A 22574-nucleotide genomic window follows, 5' to 3' on the forward strand; every position below is an offset into this window, starting at 1 on the left:
TTACCCACAGAGACCGCTGGCTTTGGCTAACTGATCATGGTGTTCCTAGGACTAAAATAGGCACTCTACTTGAATGTTACCCGATCTGTACAAGCAGAAAAGCTCTGGGTCTAATTACCAGAACTAGGAGTTAAATCAACACAAAAGACAGTCTTGGCCCTCAACCAATTCTCAGTCTTGAGCTAGTTCACAGACCCAGTGTCCCTAGAATAAAGAGGATGGATCCTCTTTAGGAATCCTAACATACTGCCAAAAGCTTATACTGTATGTAAATCTTTCTCCTAGCCTTCCTCAAAAAAACATGCAACCATTTACCCGGGTGACCACGTACTGAGGAAGGGGAGTTACTCACATATACCATGGATAACTGGACACTGGATCAGAACTGACACTAATTTCTGGAGACCTAATATGCTATTGTGGTTCACTAGTTAGGTAGGAGCTTACAGAGGTCAGTTTTGGCTAAAGTCTATCTCCACTGGGCCCAGTAGGTACCTGAACCCACATAGTTATTCCCCCAGTTTGGAATGCATTGTTATAAAAGACAAATGCAGAAACTGGCACAATGCCCATAGCAGTTGCCTGACCCATGGAGTGAGGGATTTACAGAGGAAAACAAAACAGAAAAAAAGCAATTGGAAGTCACCAAAACTTTTACCTACCAAAATAGTAAATCAAAAATAAGGCCACATTCCTGGAGAGACTGAAGAGATTAGCCCCTCTGTTAAAGAGTATAAAGGGGTGGAGATTCCAACCACATCAGCATTTAACTCATCTGTCCGGCTAGTGCAGCATACAGATGGGTCTTAAGGAATGATAGTGAATTACTGTAAGCATGATCACATGGGACTCCAACTGCAGCTGCAGTTAAAGATGTAGTTTCATTGTTGGAGCAAATCGATACATTTCCCGGCAATTGGAAGGAAGCTATTTCTTCTATCCTTTTAATAAAAATCACCAAAACAGTTAGTTTCTGCTTGCAGGGCCAGCAATCTACCTCCATGGCCCTACCTCAGAGCTACATCAACTCTAGCATAATCCAGTCTGTAGAAATTCTGATCAACTCTTCATTCTGGAAGACATCCCGTATTCCACTTAGTTCTCTACCAAGTTGATGATATCATTCTGACTGCTTGAGTTTAAGCAGGCCAAGTTTGGCAGATCCTTACAGGTGAATGATAGTGTAAACTTTCAGGATTTTGGAACAAAGGAAGCCATCCTCTACAGATAACTATTCTCTTGAAAATCAGCTTTCAATTGGCTACTAGTCCTTAGCAGATACTGCATTCATGCCCACCAATTTGGCACGTGACCTGTGATGCCCATCACAAAATGTCTGATCCACCAGCCCATGAACTTGGGCATGCACGATATCACTCTATCATCAAGTGAAAGTGGTATATACAAAACTGGATTCAAACAAGTCCTGAAGGTACAAGCAAGTTGCATGAATAAGTAATCCAGATTCCCATGGGCCCTATTCTTGTTACATTGCTTCTTCCCTCTTAACCTATACCCTGGACCCATGGAAAAGTTCCCTAAAACCAGTTGACTAATGGGGGGGAGGGGGTGGAATGGGCTTGTTATATAGATGTTTCTGTATGATGTGCTGCTACTACTCAAAAGTTGACAGTTGTGGCATGACAGCCTTACTCCAGGGTGGCCTTGAAGGACAGTGGTGAAGCAAAACTCCTCCCAGTATGCAGTAATGGACCCAACTATCATTTTGTCTGGAATGAGAGATGACCAAAGGTACAAATATACACTAATTTGGAGGTAGTACCTAACAGTTTGGCTAATGGTCAGGCACTCGAAAAGAACATTATTGGAAAACTGGTAACAAGGTGGTCTGGGCAAGAGTGTGTGGACAGACCTCTCCAGATGGTCACTGTGCCCAGATCAACTTAAGTAGAGGAGGATCTTAACAATCAGGAGGACAAGATGAAGTATTCTGTGGATGTCAGCTAGCATATTTTCCCAGCCACCTTTGTCCTTGCTCATCTTTGTTGCCCCTACAACACAGGAGTCATGGCAGCAAGAATAGAGGTGATGCATGGGCTCAGCAACATGGACTTCCATTCGCCAAGGCTGATAGGATTACAACTCCTGTTAAGTGACAAATCCACCAATAGCAAAGACAAACACTGAATCCATGATATGACACTAGCGGCACTGCCAGTCACCTTGTGGCAAGTTGATTATACTAAGTCATTTCCATCATGGAATAATCAATGCTCATTCTTACTAAGGTAGACACTCTAGAAAGACATTTTCCTTCCCTGACCATAATATTTCTGCTGAACTGTCATCCATGAATTTACAAAATGTCTTATTCACCATTATGTATTCCACGTAGCATTGCTTCTGACCAAGGAACTCATTTCATAGCAAATGAAGTATGGAAATTGGCTCATTTTCATAGAATTCACTGGTCTTACTATGTCTCCCAACACTCTGAAGTAGCTGGCATACAGAATAGTATAATGGCCTTTTGAAGATTCATAGCACTGGCTGGATGGCAACATTTTGTGGGACAAGGATAATATCCTCCAAGATACAGTTTGTGCTCTGAGTCAGCAATCGATATATGGCATGTTTCTCCCATAGCCAGGAATCACAGGTCCAGGAATCAAATGTTGGAAATGGGAGTGGCTCGTATTACACCTAATGATCCACCAGTGAAATGTCTGCTTCCCATCCCAGGAGTTGTGGGCTCTATTGGTCTAAGTCTTAATTCCCAAGGAAGAAATGCTTCCACCATGGGACACAGCAATGGTTCCATTAAAAATGGAAGCTGACGCTGTCACCTGGTCATTTCTGAGCTCTTCATGCCAGGAAACCAAAGAGCAAAGAAGGTTCTTCTATACCAAGACAATTGGTCTTGCTTACCAAGGGAAAATTGGTGGTAAGAAAGAGTATATCTAGAATGCAGGACATCCCACAGGACTCCCACTTGAGTACACTCAAGTTCTGTGATAAAAGTTGATGGAACAATCCCACTTCTGGGTGTATATCCAAAAGAACTGAAAGCAGGGTCTAGAAGAGATATTTGTATATCCACGTTGACAGAAGCACTATTCACTATAGCCAAGAGGTGGAAGCAACCCAAAGGTCCATCAGCAGATGAATGAATAAACAAAATGTGATAAATACACACAATGGAGTATTATTTGCCTTAAAAAGGAAGGAATTCCTGTCATATGCCATGTCATGGATTAAACTTGAGGACATTATACTAAGCAAAATAAGCCAATCACAAAAAGATAATATATGATTCCATTATATGAAGTACCTAAAGTAGTCAAATTCATAGAAACAGAAAGTAGAACGGTGGTTATGAGGGGTTTGTAGGAAGGAGAAAAAGGGGTGGTTAATTTTATGTGTAAACTTGACTGGGCTAGGGGACCAGATATTCAGTTAAACATTATTTCTGGGTGTGTCTATGAGGCTATTTCTGGATGAGGCTGACATGTGAATCAGTAGACTGAGTAAAGCAGACTGCCCTCCCCAACGTGGGTAGGCCTCATCTAACCCACTGAAGGCCCAAATAGAACAAAAGGCTAAGTAAGAAAGGATTCTTTCTCTCTGCCTGACTATCTTCAATTGGGACATCAGTCTTCTCCTGCCTTTGGACTCAGCCTCAGACTGGAACTTACACCAGGGTCTCCTGTTTCTCAGGCCTTCAGAGTCAGACTGCCTCTCCTGACTCCTGATTTCTCAGCCACCTTAATTGTGTCATTAGTTAATGATCTCATTAGAAATGCTGAGCCCTCTTAGTGCAGTCACTTCTTTGGATTTCACAAACCAAAGCTATGAGCATGATGAATTAGGACACGTTTGGTTTGTAAACCTCAGTGAATTGGGAGGTGAGGGAAGCAAGAGAGAAGAAACTGGCAAGTGACACCAAAGGAGACCTGTGTGCTGCAGGCATCCTCAACTTCTCCGTAAACCATGAACCTCTAATTAAAAGGTACCAGCCACGGGGTTCACAAGGACAATTAAAATTCTCAAGAAGATGCTAGATCTAGGCAATAATCCTTTACTAAGGATAGGAAGGAGGAGAGAGGAGAGGAAAAGTACCATTTGTTGTCCCGATTTTCCTAAGAACAGTCCCTGAAACTGCCCAATTCCTGGGTGATATGCACATACCTAAAGGCATCAAATGCTGTTGCTATTATTTCCTAGGGTCCTTCAGCCTCTCCAGTAGAAAGAAAAAGAATACATCTGGAGTATTACAAATGATTTCCTCAAGGAAGGAAAGGTTGAAGAGGGTTGGAGGGGCTCTGTCTCAGTCAACACAAAAGTCAAGCACCCTAAGGAGGATCCAAGATTGAGTCAGAAGAAAAACTTTCTTTCATGAACCTAATGAAGGAAAAGTCACATTCTATATGTTTGCTAACATCCTCAGGCAGAGGTAAAACTATAATAGAAGAAACACTTGAGGCAGAAAGACTACATGGGTTCAAAGTGGGAAAGGATTTCTCCCCATACACACTCTAAGAATTTCTATCAAAAGAAATATGAGCAGCTGTAGTGTGTCAATTTTAGTGGAAAGTAGAATGCAGAAATAGGAAATAAATGTCCCTAGTTGAGTAAATTGAGGCTACCTTGTCTAATAATAGTAGGCAATCAAGGTGACATTTCTATAACCCATGAAAGACTGTACATCTTTTCCAATGAAGATGGAAAGTCAATCTTCCTGGTGACTCCTTATGGATTACTACCCAAAGGGCTGCTAAAATTTTGAAAGAGATTCCATGACTACCTTTATAGCCTCAAAAACTATAATTTAAAATAGAACTTCAACCTATCAATTCATTCATGCTTTTTTATTCATTCATATTCAATAAATATTCGAGTGCCTCCTTTGTGCCAAGTACTCTTCTACCTGCTTAAAATCCTTTAGTAAATAAAAGAGACAAAGATCCTTGCCCTCATGGAGCTTGGATATTGTGATGGTTAATTTTATGTGCCAACTTGACTGGGCTAAAGATATGCCCAGATAGCTAGTAAAACATTATTTCTGGGTGTGTCTGTGAGAGTGTTTCTGGAACAGATAGCATTTGAATCAGTAGACTAAGTAAAGAAGATCTGCCCTCACCAATGTGGGAGGGCAATATCCATCCATTGGCCTCCCTTATCCACCCCCTACTCCTATCCCCTCCTCCTCCCACCCCAATAGAACAAAAAGGCAGAAGGGAAAATACTCTTTTTTTAAGCTGGGATTTTCATCTTCTCCAGCCCTCAGACATCCTGCTCCTGGTTCTTGAGCCTTTAGATTCTAGAACTTATGCCAGTGGCCCCCAGTTTCTTGGGCTTTTGGACTCAGACTGAATTATATCACTGGCTTTCCTGGTTCTTCAGCTTGCAGAGGACAGATCATGAGATTTCTTAGCCTCCATAACCATGTACAACAACTCCTCTTGTGTGTATCTATATATATCTTATTGGTTCTGTTTCTCTGGAGAACCCTGACAATGCTGATATAATAATAAATGCACCACATAGTCTGTTAGAAATGTTGGACACCAATAAGTGCCATGGGATAAAACGTAGAGCAGAAAAGGGAGAGAGGTAGGGAGGCAAGCAGCATGGGACTGGGTAGTGGGTAAGCTTCACGGAGAAGGTGAGATTTGAGCATAGATTCAAGGAAGATAAGAAAGAGAGCTATGCTGATATATCTAGGTGAGGAACTTTTCAGGTAAAAGCAATGGCCAACACAAAGGCCCCCAAGGCAGGAGCTTGCTTGGTATGGTCAAGAAACAGCCAGAGGACAGAGTGGCCCAAACAGGGAGAGGGATGGGTAGAGTAGTAGGAGGTGAGGACAAAGAAGTGATAAAAATAGGGGTAGACCATGTAGGGTCTTGCAAGCCATTGCCTGCACTTCAGTTTCTAGTATTAGCAAAGCGCAGAGCCCAGTGAGCTTTACAGCAAAGGAATGACATGCTGTAATTTAGGCTTTCAAATGCTCATTCTGATGGCTTTAGAGAAAGACAGAAGGGGAACAAGGTGGAAGCAGAAGAGAGGGAGGAGGTGTTGGAGGCACTAGGAAACAAGGTGTAAACTGCCACACTGATTTCTGGTGTAAAGATCAAGTTAAATCCTCTAAGTAAATAAATTCCTGAATGTCTTAGACTAACTGAAACTTCGCCTTATCTGCTACATGAAGACAAACTGATGAGTTACTCTTGCTTCAGAAAGATTTCTTCATGTAGAAGACCACAAAATCTGAAGACAGGAAATAGAACACCTGGCAACTGCTGTCAACTCTGGACTAAAATTCATTCAGAAAATTAGCTTTCATTCCTACCATCTTAAAGAGCAAATCAAAAAAAAAAAAAGAAAAATTTGTAACCATCCCTCTAAATTTCTACCATGGATTATTTTTCCTGAAATGGAGGGCGGGGGGCGGTAGGTAGAGTATATATTGAACTGAAAGGTATGAAGAGGTAATAAAAGGGGGTAAGGTACTATGGCCTACTTGCCATAACTACAAAACAGAGGATCTCTCTGGAAAACCCTTTCCAAGATAACAAAATTAATTGTGTAACAAATTCTAAAGCTGTGCTACCATCACATAGTAAGAATATTTCTATTTGAAATAGATTTTTTCTTAAAGACATATATACTATGCGATATATACATGTTTATATAAATAATCTCTCACACACACACACACACACACACACACACACCCTTGAATTATCCTAAGATATGTTTTTTAATTACTTCATTTCAGAGGAACAAATTATTTGGTCACCTCTGTGTAGCTGAAGCCAGGTCTGATGCAGTAAGGCAATCTCAATTGTTCAGGCACTTCCATAAAATGTTGAGCAATAAGCTTTATTAACTACATCCCTCTTTGTTAAGTAACAAAAACCCAACCTGAGGTGGTATGAGCAGAAAGGGAGTCCATTATAGTTATACAGGGCTATTTCACGGAAGCCAAGAGCAAAAATAAAATCAAGTCTGAAGCAGGTATGTGACTGAGTCAGGGTATCAGCAGGAAGAAATGGCATACTCAGAAGAATTCACTGGAAGAAAATTTAATGAAGATATTTACAGAAATGTGAACAGGTTAAGAGAACCAAAAAGATACGATGAGGCACCAAGAACCAGCAAGACTGGAAAACCAGTACCATGGCTTAGGGGGGTCAACTGGAAGGAACGTTGTTACCATAGTCCAACACAAGCCACAGCTACGGGAAGAGGACTCAACTTGACAGAAGCTGTAGCTGCCAAAAAGGAAACCACTGCCAGGAATGCACTGGAGCAGAGGGAGCAGGGGAAATAAACACCCTGACTTTCTCTGCTTTCCTTTCTTCCTCCACCCTCTTAATCTCCTGCTGGTGCACCCACTGTCCAAATCCAACCCCAAAGCCAGAGGGCAAAGGAGCCCAGATCATGCAGTCCACAGAGGTCAGCCTCTACAAGGCAAAACAGAGACCATAGGAGAATGATTCTAGGGCAAGTAAAAAGTGAATAACCAGCACAATATGGAAACAAAGACCACTATAACAGTACAAAAATCACTAATTCAGCACACAGTCCCTTTCCCAGGAACACTTTCTCTGTAATATATAGGATGTGCATATATATATGGGAAACTAGGACATTCAAAAAGGATTGTTACTAGGACTTCCCTGGCAGTCCAATGGTTAAGACTCTGCACTTCCACTGCAGATAATTCTTTTTCTATAGGTTTAGTAATAACTAATGAGTTGCTTTATTATCAACTAATTTTAAACCTCAAAGGAGACATGACCTCATTATTCTTAGCTTTTCTAATTCAGCTCTGAATATTGAAGCATTAAGATATGCTATGATAATAATTTAACAACTTTTAAAGATCCTAAAACCATTAAACAATGATAAATCTCAATAATAAAACAATACCACTGCAAAAGAAAATTTTATACTCCAAAGCTTTATTTAGCAAATACAATTAAAAAGTGGATATCTATATTTTTATGTCACTTGTATACACCTTGATTTTTCCACAGTAACAAACCATGAAACACTAATGCTTTTAGAAAATGTTTAAATAAAAACAAAGTTAAAAATAGATAATAGCAAATCACACTAAATTTCTAATGGTTCACCAACAGAAATCTGCAGATCCATAATGTGAAAATAGGCCTTGTTCATATCTTTCTGCTTTTTTGAGGACAACAAACTTTCCTGAACTTAAGTGTTTCCTAAAGAACTCATTTGCCAAATATCTGTTTGATTCCTTTAGAAAAACAGAGTCTTCAAGCTATTTTAAGGTGTAAGGAATTTAATTTTATATGCTTTTTTGAAAAATATAACTGAGTTAGAAAGCAACTAAATAATTTGAGGTTGACAGTATGGCAAAAGAAAACAGGTAGAAAAGTGGAAGTATTTAAGTCAAAGCTACTACAGCACACATAATGGCATACACACAAAAAAATTAAGGAAGTAGAAATCATGGAATGGACGGAACTCATTAGCCAACTAATGCTTTTCCTAGTTCCCAAAATATGCCTAACCAATATACAATCTTTACAGTTCTTTATCATATTAAGTGGGCTAATACTAAAACCAAAACATTTTACCTAAGCACTTTTATCTGGAGAGTATGTATACGGTAGTAGGGAATCAAGGAGAAAACCAGCCTAGAAAGCAATAGTGTAGAATATGCACTGCGTTACAGCCTGTGTCCTACATAACCTTTTGAATGCATGACCTTTAAGTTGCTGAAGGTTGCTCAGAATTTGGCTCAGTTTGATGGAAACATCTGTTCCCCTTGCAGGTATACTGTAAGGACTTTTTTCTCAGTTGGATTCAGAACACAGCAAGTGAGCCCTTGTCTGTCCAATCATACAGACACCAACACTTGTAAATCAAGTTCTGGGAGGACAACAGCAGGTCCACAGTCCGTCACCCTTTCTTAGCCAGCTAGGCCAACTGACTGCTGTGAGAACTGCTCTTATCATGTCATCAAATCAAAACATGTTGAGATGAGGGACTATAAGAGGCATCTGCAGAATTCCCAAAATGCAGTGACTTTGGAACATTGACAGATGCATCTGTCATTTCATACCTTCAACTAACCTGATGTCCACTGGCCAGACACAGAAAAGCTGTCCAAGATTGATTCCAACTCTTTCACGTTATTTTCACATGTCTCTACCAGAAAAGCCTGGTGCTTCTTAGCCTTTTAATTAAGAAAAAAATTACACATAATAAGGTCACGCATTATAAGAGTTGCAGATTTTTTATGTGAACACATATAGCACAATTAAGTATAAACAAGCTAATAATTACTCCATTCAAATCTATTATTAATAAACTTCTTTCTGTCGTAATCATACCTTTTACTTGGCTTAATGCAACACTGTGTAAGGTCTCAATAACAGTTTAATGAGGTCTTAGTGCCTGGCACTATTCTCAGTATTTTAACATAATAATTCTTTTTATCCTCACAATGAATCTATGAGGGAAGAGCTATCATTATCCCAATTTTACAGATAAGGAAACAGAGACACAGAGAAATTAAGGAAAACTTTAAAAGATCACGCTTGCAGTCATGTAGCAAATTGCCAGATGGTGTTCAAAAGTGAATGCAGTATGAGCAGTTAGAAGGAACTGCAGCAGTTTACCCAAGAGGTGATGGCAGCTTAGATTAGGGTTTTAGCAGAGCAAAAGGGGTGCGGGGTGTATGCACTGAAGGATGTTGGGGGGGGTGTATACTTAGAAGGTGGAATGGCCAACCTTGGTAGCGCTGCACCGGGTTAGATGACATTGACTGGATTGGATAGGATTGGACTGGATTAGATGAGATTGGAGAAGTGCTCAGATAAAATGAGGAGTCAAGACTGACCCCACTTTTTTGGGAGGGGACGATGCTGAGATGGGGGCGGTGGCAGCCGAAGCAGATGGTACTCTCTTTGTGGGCAACCTTGAAACGAAAGTGACAGAGGAGCTGCTTTTCCAGCTTTTCTACCAGGCTGGGCCAGTAATAAAAGTGAAAATTCCAAAAGATAAGGATGGTAAACCAAAGCAGTTTGCATTTGTGAATTTCAAACATGAAGTATCTGTTCCTTATGCCATAAATCTGCTTAACGGAATCAAACTTTTTGGAAGGCCCATCAAACTTCAGTTTAGATCAGGAAGTAGCCTTGCCTCACAGGAGGTCAGTTTGTCATATCCCCAGCATCATGTTGGAAGTTCAAGCCCTACTTCCACATCTCCTAGCAGGTATGAAAGGACAGTGGATAACATGACTCCATCAGCACCGATAATTCAAAGGTCTTTTTCTTCTTCAGAAAATTTTCAGAGACAAGCAGTGATGAACAGTATTTTGAGACAGATGTCATATGGAGGGAAATTTGGTTCTCCACATCTGGATCAATCAGGATTTTCCCCATCAGTTCAGTCACATAATCATACTTTTAACCAGTCTTCAACCTCCCAGTGGCGCCAAGATACACCATTATCATGGCGAAAAGTCAGAGAGAATTCTCATCCCTACATAGTGGATAGACATTATTGCCATGAACAGCTTTACACTGATCACGGGTCCAACCACCATTACAGAGGAAACAGAGATGATTTCTTCTATGAAGAGAGAAATCATGATGGCTGGAGCCATGACTATGATAACAGAAGAGACAGTGGTAGAGATGGAAAATGGCGCTCATCTTGACACTAACAAGTGTTAAAGGGATGTTTTCATAGGGTCTTTATAGGCCCTTTTTGTTAAGTTGTTTCTGGGAATGTTTTCTTAAAAAAAACTCTATAGAGCAGCTTTACAAGTTGCCACATTTCTTTATAAAATTTTTTAAACCTAACTGCAGTCCAATACAGAAATGAGAAGAATTGTGGTTCTCGTTTTATTACATTAATAACCTTTCACCTCAGGGTTTTAAGAAGAGGAAAGGGTTTTATGCAAAAGAAAGTGCTACAATTCCTAATCATTTTAGACAATTGAGGAACGGATGTATTATACTGATAAGTTGTATTATGAAGCAAATATTTTAATTATCTGTTATCCTTTTGTATTGCAAGAAGTTTCTTGTTAGGGAATCAGATTTTTGGTGTATATAATGGAAAACATTCAAGTTGACAGCCTGAAATGACTCAGTATTTTGTTACTAAATGAGAAAATGTAAATTCAGTGATGCATTTTACTAACATTTGAGAAAACCTTTTGGTCAAGTTTGGGGATAAATCATATTATTTAACTTCTTAGAGAACTTAAGTGTAAATTCTGTGACATGATTTTGAGTTTTATCGTAAGTGAGCATACAGGTATACATCTACATACACTTGCTATTTCATTATAAAATTTTAGAATTTGCTCATTAAATCATGTTCGATGTATGACTGAAGTCACTCAGGAAGTTAAATATCTCTAAATGTATTTTTTTACAGTAAAAATACAGTGTTAATGTAAATCTTTTTCTGGAAGAACAACAATGTAAATGCATAGTCAGATAAAATGGTAAAGTGTTTTATCGAAAGTATTCTTTTTTGGGAAAAAAAGGTTCACGAAACCTTTAAGTGCTGCCTCTATCACTCAAATTTCTAAAATTATGACATTTTCAAAGCACCCAGGACAAGTGTACAAGGACACATTTTATTATGGAGACTGTACAGGTTGCTTTTTGTTTTCGTTTGAACATTTGAAAGAATTTAGTCTAAAACACTTTGATTTAAAAATTTTTAAATCTTGTTTAACAACACTTTTATGTATCAGATGCCGTTTCCCTTTCATTGTAGATCTTGTTTATAAAAATTCATCCTGGGCTTCCCTGGTGGCTCAGTGGTTAAGAATCCGCCTGCCAGGACCTCGGAAAAAGAGTGGAGGCAAAAATCGAGATGTACGAAATGTTTAACAAAGACCTAGAAGGATTAAAGAACAAACAAACAGAGATGAACAATACAATAACTGAAATGAAAACTACACTAGAAGGAATCAATAGAAGAACAACTGAGGCAGAAGAATGGATAAGTGACCTGGAAGACAGAATGGTGGGATTCACTGCTGCAGAACAGAATAAAGAAAAAAGAATGAAAAGAAATGAGGACAGTTTAAGAGACTTCTGGGACAACATTAAACGCAACAACATTTGCATTATAAGGGTCCCAGAAGGAGAAAAGAGAGAGAAAGGACCAGAGAAAATATTTGAAGAGATTATAGTCAAAAACTTCTCTAACATGGGAAAGGAAATAGCAACCCAAGTCCAGGAAGTGCAGCAAGTCCCATACAGGATAAACCCAAGGAGAAACATGTTGAGACACATAGTAATCAAATTGGCAAAAAGTAAGATGAAGAAAAATTATTGAAAGCAGCAAGGGAAAAATGGAAAATAACATACAAGGGAACTCCCATAAGGTTAACAGCTGATTTCTCAGCAGAAACTCTACAAGCCAGAAGGGAGTGTCATGATATGCTTAAAGTGATGAAAGGGAATAACTTACAACCAAGATTACTCTACCCGGCAAGGATCTCATTCAGATTCGATGGAGAAATCAAAGGCTTTACAGACAAGCAAAAGCTAAGAGAATTCAGCACCTCCAAACCAGCTCTACAACAAATGCTAAAGGAACTTCTCTAAGTGGGAAACACAAGAGAAGAAAAGGATCTACAAAAACAAACCCAAAACAATTAAGAAAATGGTAATAGGAACATACATATCGATAATTACCTTAAACATGAATGGATTCACTGCTCCAACCAAAAGACACAGGCTTGCTGAATGGATACAAAAACAAGAACCATATATATGCTGTCTACAAGAGACCACTTCAGACCTAGGGACTTATACAGACTGAAAGTGAGGGGATGGAAAAAGATATTCCGTGCAAATGGAAATCAAAAGAAAGCTGGAGTAGCTATACTCATATCAGATAAAATAGATTTAAAATAAAGAATGTTACAAGAGACAAGGAAGGACACTACATAATGATGAAGGGATCAATCCAAGAAGAAGATATAACAATTATAAATATATATATATATGCACCCAACATAGCAGCACCTCAAAACATAAGGCAACTGCTAACAGCTATAAAAGAGGAAATCAACAGTAAAACAATAATAGTGGGGGACTTTAACACCTCACTTACACCAATGGACAGATCATCCAAAATGGAAATAAACAAGGAAACAGAAGCTTTAAATCACACAACAGAACAGATAGATTAAATTGATATTTATAGGACATTCCATACAAAAACAGCAGATTACACTTTCTTCTCAAGTGCGCATGGAACATTCTCCAGGATAGATCACATACTGGGTGACAAATCAAGGCTCAGTAAATTTAAGAAAATTGAAATCATATCAAGCATCTTTTCTGACCACAACGCTATGAGATTAGAAATGAATTACAGGGAAAAAAACGTAAAAAACACAAACACATGGAGGCTAAACAATACATTACTAAACAACCAAGAGATCACTGAAGAAATCAAAGAGGAAATCAAAAAATACCTAGAGACATATGACAACGAAAACATGACGATCAAAAACCTATGGGATGCAGCAAAAGCAGTTCTAAGAGGGAAGTTTATAGCTATACAAGCCTACCTCAAGAAACAAGAAAAATCTCAAGTAAACAATCTAACCTTACACCTAAAGAAACTAGAGAAAGAAGAACAAACAAAACCCAAAGTTAGTAGAAGGATAGAAATCATAAATATCAGAGCAGCAGAAAGAAATGAAATAGAAACAAAGGAAACAATAGCAAAGATCAATAAAACTAAAAGCTGGTTCTTTGAGAAGATAAACAAAATTGATAAACCATTAGCCAGACTCATCAGAAAAAGAGGGAGAGGACTCAAATCAATAAAATTAGAAATGAAAAAGAAGAAGTTATAACAGACAGTGCAAAAATACAAAGCATCCTAAGAGACTACCACAAGCAACTCTATGCCAGTAAAATGGACAACCTGGAAGAAATGGACAAATTCTTAGAAAGGTATAACCTTCCAAGACTGAACCAGGAAGAAAGAGAAAATATGAACAGACCAATCACAAGTAATGAAATTGAAACTGTGATTAAAAATCTTCCAACAAACAAAAGTCCAGGACCAGATGGCGTCACAGGTGAATTCTATCAAACATTTAGAGAAGAGCTAACACCCATCCTTCTCAAACTCTTCCAAAAAAGGAGGAAGGAACACTCCCAAACTCATTCTATGAGTCCACCATCACCCTGATACCAAAACCAGACAAAGGTACTACAAAAAAAGAAAATTACAGACCAATATCACTGATAAATATAGATGCAAAAATCCTCTACAAAATACTAGCAACAGAATCCAACAACACATTAAAAGGATCATACACCATGATCAAGTGGGATTTATCCCTGCGATGCAAGGATTCTTCAATATATGCAAATCAATCAATGTGATACACCATATTAACAAATTGAAGAATAAAAACCATATGATCATCTCAATAGATGCAGAAAAAGCTTTTGACAAAATTCAACACGCTTATGATAAAAACTCTCCAGAATGTGGGCATAGAGGGAACCTACCTCAACATAATAAAGGCCATATACGACAAAGCCACAGCAAACATCATTCTCAATGGTGAAAAACTGAAAGCATTTCCTCTAAGATCAGGAACAAGACAAGGACGTCCACTTGCACCACTATTACTCAACATAGCTTTGGAAGTCCTAGCCATGGCAATCAGAGAAGAAAAAGAAATAAAAGGAATACAAATTGGAAAAGAAGAGGTAAAACTGTCACTGTTTGCAGATGACATGATACTATATATAGAGAATCCTAAAAATGCCACTAGAAAATTACTAGAGCTAATCAATGAATTTGGTAAAGTTGCAGGATACAAAATTAATGCACAGAAGTCTCTTGCATTCCTATACACTAAGGATGAAAAATCTGAAAGAGAAAGTATGGAAAAACTCCTATTTACCATTGCGACAAAAAGAATAAAATACCTAGGAATAAACCTACCTAGGGAGACAAAAGAGCTGTATGCAGAAAACTATAAGACACTGATGAAAGAAATTAAAGATGATACCAACAGATGGAGAGATATACCATGTTCTTGGATTGAAAGAATCAATATTGTGAAAATGACTATACTACCCAAAGCAATCTACAGATTCAATGCAATCCCTATCAAGTTACCAATGGCATTTTTTACGGAACTAAAACAAATCATCTTAAAATTTGTATGGAGACGCAAAAAAACCCGAATAGCCAAAGCAGTCTTGAGGGAAAAAAACGGAGCTGGAGGAATCAGACTCCCTGACTTCAGACTGTACTACAAAGCTACAGTCACCAAGACAATAAGGTACTGGCACAAAAACAGAAACATAGATCAATGGAACAAGATAGAAAGCCCAGAGATAAATCCACGCACCTATGGTCAACTGATCTATGACCAAGTAGGCAAAGATATACAATGGAGAAAAGACAGTCTCTTCAATAAGTGGTGCTGGGAAAACTGGACAGCTACATGTAAAAATGAAATTAGAACACTCCCTAACACCATACACAAAAATAAACTGAAAATGGATTAGAGACCTAAATGTAAGACCAGACACTATAAAACTCTTAGAGGAAAACATAGGAAGAACACTCTTTGACATAAACCACAGCAAGATCTTTTTTGATCCTCCTCCTAGAGTAATGGAAATAAAAACAAAAATAAACAAATGGAACCTAATGAAGCTTCAAAGCTTTTGCACAGCAAAGGAAACCATAAACAAGACAAAAAGACAACCCTCAGAATGGGAGAAAATATTTACAAACGAATCAACGGACAAAGGATTAATCTCCAAAATATATAAACAGCTCATGCAGCTCAATATTAAAGAAACAAACAACCCAATCCAAAAATGGGAAGAAGACCTAAATAGACATTTCTCCAAAGAAGACATACATATGGCCAAGAAGCACATGAAAAGCTGCTCAACATCACTAATTATTAGAGAAATGCAAATCAAAACTACAGTGAGGTACCACCTCACACCAGCAGAATGGGCATCATCAGAAAATCTACAAACAACAAATGCTGGAGAGGGTGTGGAGAAAAGGGAACCCTCTTGCACTGTTGGTGGGAATGTAAATGGATACAGCCACTATGGACAACAGTATGGAGGTTCCTTAAAAAACTAAAAATAGAATTACCATATGATCCAGCAATCCCACTACTGGGCATATACCCAGAGAAAACCATAATTCAAAAAGACACATGAACCCCAATGTTCATTGCAGCACTATTTACAATAGCCAGGTCATGGAAGCAACCTAAATGCCCATCGATAGAGGAATGGATAAAGAAGTTGTGGTACATATATACAATGGAGTATTACTCAGCCATAAAAAGGAACAAAATTGAGTCATTTGTTGAGATGTGGATGGATCTAGAGACTGTCATACAGAGTGAAGTCAGTCAGATAGAGAAAAACAAATACCGTATATTAATGCATTTATGTGGAACCTAGAAAAATGGTACAGATGAACCTGTTTGCAGGGCAGAAGTTGAGACACAGATGTAGAGAACAAACGTATGGACACCAAGGGGGGAAAACTGCGGTGGGGTGGGGATGGTGGTGTGCTGATTGGGAAATTGGGATTGACATGTATACACTGATGTGTATAAAATTGATGACTAATAAGAACCTGCAGTATAAAAAAACAAACAAACAAAAAACAACTAATACTAAACTTTCTTTGGGTTATTTGTATGGAAATATGTTAATATAAATGTTTCAGACATTACATAAAATGTCTAAAAATCTTATATGTTGTGGTATAATGTTATAAGTCATAATTCTAGTTATTACTTCAAAATGTGTATCTCAGAAATAACTAAATTTCCTTGTCAATTGCATTATTATGAACTTGCATCAAATCTTTAACCGTGGTCATTTTTACGTCTTCTGTCATTTACAGACAATTCTGGGTGTACTCTGATGCTTTTGCAAAAATGTTCCTATAAAAGGGTTTCATCTTCAAGGAATTCATGGAAAAGACTCTGACAAGTACAGGTTTCTGGTAACTGACTATACTGCTGAACTGAATTAATAAGCATTTTTAGAACTCTAATGGAAAACTGATGAATTCATAAAAGTGCTAACAAACGATCAAGATGAGAAAAAAAAAATTAATTACATGGGACTGAGTGAACTGATGAGGATGACTATGATTTTTGTGACTTTCTGTTTGAATTAAAAAAAAAAAAATCCCACAAGGACTCAGAGGCAAAAAATATACAAATCAATTTTCACTGCAAAGTAAAGGACCTGTTACAGTGGAGGGTTACTGGACTGAATGTCAATATTATGACACAGTATGAATGTGTTTCGTGTTTGGTAATTGCAATCACTGCTGCTTTTGTTATGGCCATCCATTTACAATGCTTGGTGTCAGTTTATTTATACTCTTGTAAAAATAAAATACAGTGTGTGTGTGTGTGTGTGAAAAAAAAACAACAACAAAAAAGAAAAATTTATACAGAAAATCTGGTGGAATCCACAAAAAGTTATAAGAATCATAAGTGAGTTTAGCAATGCTGTAGAACATAACATCAAAATTGAAATTCTATTTCTATATAGTAGAAGTGAATAATAAGAAACTTAATTTTTTAAATACCACTTATAATAAGTAAATATGATATAGCTAGGAATAAATCTGACAAAAAGGGTGCAAGATCTGTATACTACAAACTTCAAAACATTGCTGAAATTTTAAAGGGCTTAAATAAATGGAGAGATATACCATTTCAAAGGTCAAATGACTCAATATTGTTAAGATATCAATTCTTCCCAATATGATCTATAGATACAATACACTAAGGATACAAGAAAAAAAAAAAAGAATCCGCCTGCCAATGCAGGGGACACGGGTTCGAGCCCTGGTCCGGGAAGATCTCACATGCCACAGAGCAACTAAGCCCGTGCACCACAACTACTGAGCCTATGCTCTACAGCCCACGAGCCACAACTACTGAAGCCCGTGTACCTAGAGCCCGTGCTCCGCAACAAAAGAAGCCACCACAATGAGAAGCCTGCGCACCGCAACGAAGAGTAGCCCCCGCTCACCGCAACTAGAGAAAGCCCGCATGCAGCAATGAAGAAAACGCAGCCAAAATTAAATTTAAAAAATAAATTTAAAAAAAAAGACTGATTCCAAGGTTTTGGACTAGAAGAATTGGGCGTATTTCAGTACTTCAGTGAGAACGACGGAAGTAGAAAAGGTCTTATTTTGGCTATTTCTGTTTGTTTATTTACTTGTTTGCTTGTTTTTGGCAGGGAGTGTAAATCATAAATTGTTTTGATCATATTTCATTAAAATACCTTTACGAGACTCCCAGCACCAGTAGAATACCTGGCAAATAACAGACCCTAAATATATCTGAATTAACAAAGAACAAATAAAGTAGAAAAATACTGGAGGCAGCTGGACATAATGGTATAAAGCTCAGGAGAGAAGTCAGATATAGGCTTGGGAATCATCTAGGGATATGTGAAGCTTGCCTTGAGACTGTTTGATGGGAAGAGAAAAGAGCCTTGGATAAAGACTAAGGAACTCCAGAATTTAATACTTAGAAAAGAAAAAGTCAGCAAAGAAGACCAGAAAAGGAGGAAGAAAAACAGAAGAGGATAATGTCATGAAAACCAAGATTAAAAAAACATTTCAGTGTCACCTGTCCAATGTCCAATGTCACAGAATATTCAGGCAAAATGGAGACTAACAAGTGTTTACCGGACATGGAAGTCACTGGTGACCATGATGAAATCTGTTATAACCCAGACTAGAACAGGTCAAAGCAGGAGTAAGCCTGTACTTTTTTGTCTTGATTTTGTGAGAGATAAGTAAATGGAAACGGGAAGTTTAGACAACACTTTTTTGGTAAGAAGAGAAGGGGAGATAAAGGGCAGTAGTTGGAAAGAAGAGTAGGGATGGAGAAGAGTTTTGGTTTTTTTAATAAGTGAGAAACTTAAGCATGTTTAAAAGCTGACGAGATAGAGGCATGCTTATAGAAACAGAAGAAATGGATATAGATATTACAGGACAAAATTCATCTGTAAAATATGCAAAACTAATAATTCTGTCTTTAGACATCAGTTCAACTATCACTTTTTTGGAAAAGCTATCTTTTACTCCCTGAGTATATCAATTCCCTCTATTAGAATCTTCTCAGCACTTATTAGAGTTGTAATTCCACATTTACTTGAGTAGGTCTTTTATTAATGTCTATCTCATTGAATTCAAGCTCAATAAAAATATGGTCTTTTATTTTTTGTCCTCATCAATGTATCCCCAGCACCTAGACAATACTGAGTAGATAAAATAAGAGTTAAATATCATATTAAACATGCTACCAACATGCCATCAACAGAAGATGGTTAAATCAATTAGGATTCATCCACAATGACTTTAAATAGGAGGAAGCTCTTCTTCATATCCTAATATGGAAAGATCTCTAAGCTATATCCTGGAGTTAAAAACAAAAGAGGAGGTGGAAAAGGTATGTTCTACTATAAAATAAAAGATCCAATGTCCAACTGAAAGCCCTCTGAGTTGGGAAGTAAAACTAAACAAACAAAACCAGACTTTAAATTTTCTGCATTAGCATATCATTAGTAACATGCTTTTTAATGTCGTCATATTAAACAAGTTAATATCGGGGGGAAAAAGAGAACAGTATATTTAATATGCTACCATTTTACTATTTGTGTAAAATTCATGTGTGTGTGTGTGTGTGTGTGTGCATATCTGTAAATATAGAGAATCGCTACATAGAATCACAAGAAAGTAATAACTAGGGTTGCCTCTGGGAAGAGAATCTTGGTGGCCAAAGGTTGGGAAGAAAGAAATTTTACTTTACACTGTATAACGTTTTACCTTCGAAATCATGTATTATGTGTACCTATTAAATTCAAAATTCAATTAGATTTTTGAAAAACTGCAAATAAAACAAGCCAACAAACAAACAAAAAACACTTTCCCATAGCAAATAAGCATACATATTGTTAACGTGTTAGGAAACACTATGAGGACCAATTGAGCAAAGAGGCCCAAATGAAGATTTCTGGATATTATCAAAGTACAGACTCACAGACCGACATAAGATTTATATCCATAGAAAAAGAAACACCAAATTTTAGTTATTAAAAGATTAAATAAGTAAAAGAGTCAAAATGGAATATATTATTACCAATGGGCACCAATCAAAGTTTATCTGAAAAAACATAGTATTTATAAAGCACCAATTATATATATGTGATAATACATTGTAAAGTTATTTTTAATCATTATTTTTTTTTTATTTTTATTTTTTGCAGTACGCGGGCCTCTCACTGTTGTGGCCTCTCCCGTTCCGGAGTACAGGCTCCAGACGCACAGGCCCAGTGGCCATGGCTCACGGGCCCAGCCGCTCCACAGCACGTGGGATCTTCCCGGACCGGGGCACGAACCCGTGTCCCCTGCATCGGCAGGCAGACTCTCAACCACTGCGCCACCAGGGAGGCCCAATCATTACTTTTAATTATTAAACATTTAAGTATTCTATTAAATTCTTTGAGTTTATCTATATTATCCTTGCAGTAAAAAATCAAGCAATTGAGAAAAAGAGAAGGTAACTCAATCCTCATAGGTACGTTTTATTCAGAGTTTGCTTTATAATTATAGAAATTTTAAATATAATAAAACTATATTTTATATAATAAAAATTTTATTTATATAAATATATATTACATACAATTTTAAATTCAAATAGAATCATAGTATATAACTTATTTTTTCATTCATAGTGTGTCTCTTAACACCTTTCCTCATCACATTTTTTCAGTTGCATAGCACTCCATTGTTTAGATTAATTAATTTATCCATTGTAAATGAATTTAACCAGTCCCCTACTGCTAAGATTTATAGGTTATTTGCATTTTTTCTACTAGTGACAATATTACAATATACATCCTTACGTGTGTACTTCTATATCTTTGCATGCACATTCAACTATATCTACTCAATAAACTCCTAGAAATAAATTTGATGGGCAAAGGGGTATGTACAGCTATTTTTAGACAAGGGTTATCAAATTGCTCTCTAAAGAGTCCAACTTGTGTAAACTACCATGAATAGCAGAAGTGCCTATTTCCCCATACCCTTCCAATGGTAAGCATTATCAACTTATTTTACTGTGCATTTCTTTAATTTTAAATAAGATTAAGCATTTTTTCATATGCTTATGAGCCACCTGTATTTCTTTTTCTGTGAACTGCCTTTTCATGTGCCCATTTCTATATTACATTGTCCACATTTTCCATAGTGATTTATTACATTCCTTTGCAAATTATGGAAACAATCACTTTGTCATACATGTTGCAAATCATTATTGCCAATTTGTCATTTGCCTTCTGACTACATTCTTAGAAACAAAAATTTTTAGGTAATCAAATTTATCAATAATTTGCTTTGGGACTTCTAGATTTTTGTGTCGTACTTTCCTTGCTCCAAGATTATAAAACACTTAAATTCCCTTTTTCTTTTGGGGCTTTTTTTTTTATTGGAATAAAATTGCTTTACAATGTTGTGTTAGTTTCTGCTGTACAATGAAGTAAATCAGCTATATGTATACCTGTATCCCCTCCCTCTTTATCTTCCTCTTTTATGACTCTGATCAATCTAGAATTTGTTTGATATAAGCAATATGGCAGGGACTTATATTGTTTCCTCTTATGTATAGCCAGTTATTTAAAAACTATGAGATAATCTATCTTTATACATTGATTTGGCATACTGTATGACATTGTGATTTATAATAAGGAATATATATTTGATCTTCACCCATGGTTCCTGGCACAAAGCTCCTAAAACCCTTGTAATTTCCTGTATAAGAGCCATAAAGGCATCTTTTGTTATACTCTTTAGTTTTGCTCCCAGTTCCCAAAATAGCTTCAGAGTGATAAAGGTGAAACGGGTGTCAAAATTCCTTTCAACCACATCTGAATTTTATGTTAATGAGTTGATTTTTGGAAAGACCCTATATAACCTAAGGATGGGGGCTGGTTGCCAGGGGAACCAACCATGTGACTAGAAGGTTGGAACTTTCAGTTCCACCCCCCGCAACCTCCTGGGAGGAGAGAGAAGCTAGAGGTTGAATCAGTCACCAATGGCTGGCTTCACTGGTGGTGCAGTGGTTAAGAATCCACCTGCCAAGGCAGGGGACACGGGTTCGATCCCTGGTCCAGGAAGATCCCACATGCCGTGGAGCAACTAAGCCCGCGAGCCACAACTACTGAGCCTGTGTGCCACAACTACTGAAGCCCACATGCCTAGAGCCCATACTCTGCAACAAGAGAAGCCACAGCAACGAGAAGCCCGTGCACCAACACAAAGAGTAGTCCCTGCTCACCGCAGCTAGAGAAAGCCCGCGCACAGCAATGAAGACCCAACACAGCCAAAAATAAATAAATAAATAAGTAAAATCACCAATGACCAGTGATTTAATCAATCATGCCTACATAATGAAGCCTCCATGAAAACGCAGAAGAATGGGGTTCCAGGAGCTTCTGGGTTGGGAAACACCTGGAGATGCCGGTAGGATGGCATAT

The 22574-nt window shown here is 37.6% G+C and overlaps 1 protein-coding gene and 1 pseudogene across 5 annotated transcripts in view; one reads left to right on the plus strand and one right to left on the minus strand.

Moving 5' to 3' along the window:
- CCDC171 (coiled-coil domain containing 171) overlaps positions 1–22574 on the minus strand; it is a 361756-nt gene that overhangs the window by 233351 nt on the left and 105831 nt on the right. For all 5 annotated transcript variants that reach the window (XM_073806109.1, XM_073806110.1, XM_033858077.2 and 2 more), the window contains one exon: positions 9076–9178. In XM_073806109.1, the coding sequence (XP_073662210.1) occupies positions 9076–9178 (103 nt within the window). The remainder of the gene's footprint in view (positions 1–9075; positions 9179–22574) is intronic.
- LOC117312624 (RNA-binding protein 7 pseudogene) lies at positions 9875–10669 on the plus strand (annotated as a pseudogene).

This window comes from Tursiops truncatus, chromosome 6 (genome assembly GCF_011762595.2).
Source record: "Tursiops truncatus isolate mTurTru1 chromosome 6, mTurTru1.mat.Y, whole genome shotgun sequence".
In the NCBI taxonomy this organism is placed as follows: Eukaryota; Metazoa; Chordata; class Mammalia; order Artiodactyla; family Delphinidae; genus Tursiops; species Tursiops truncatus.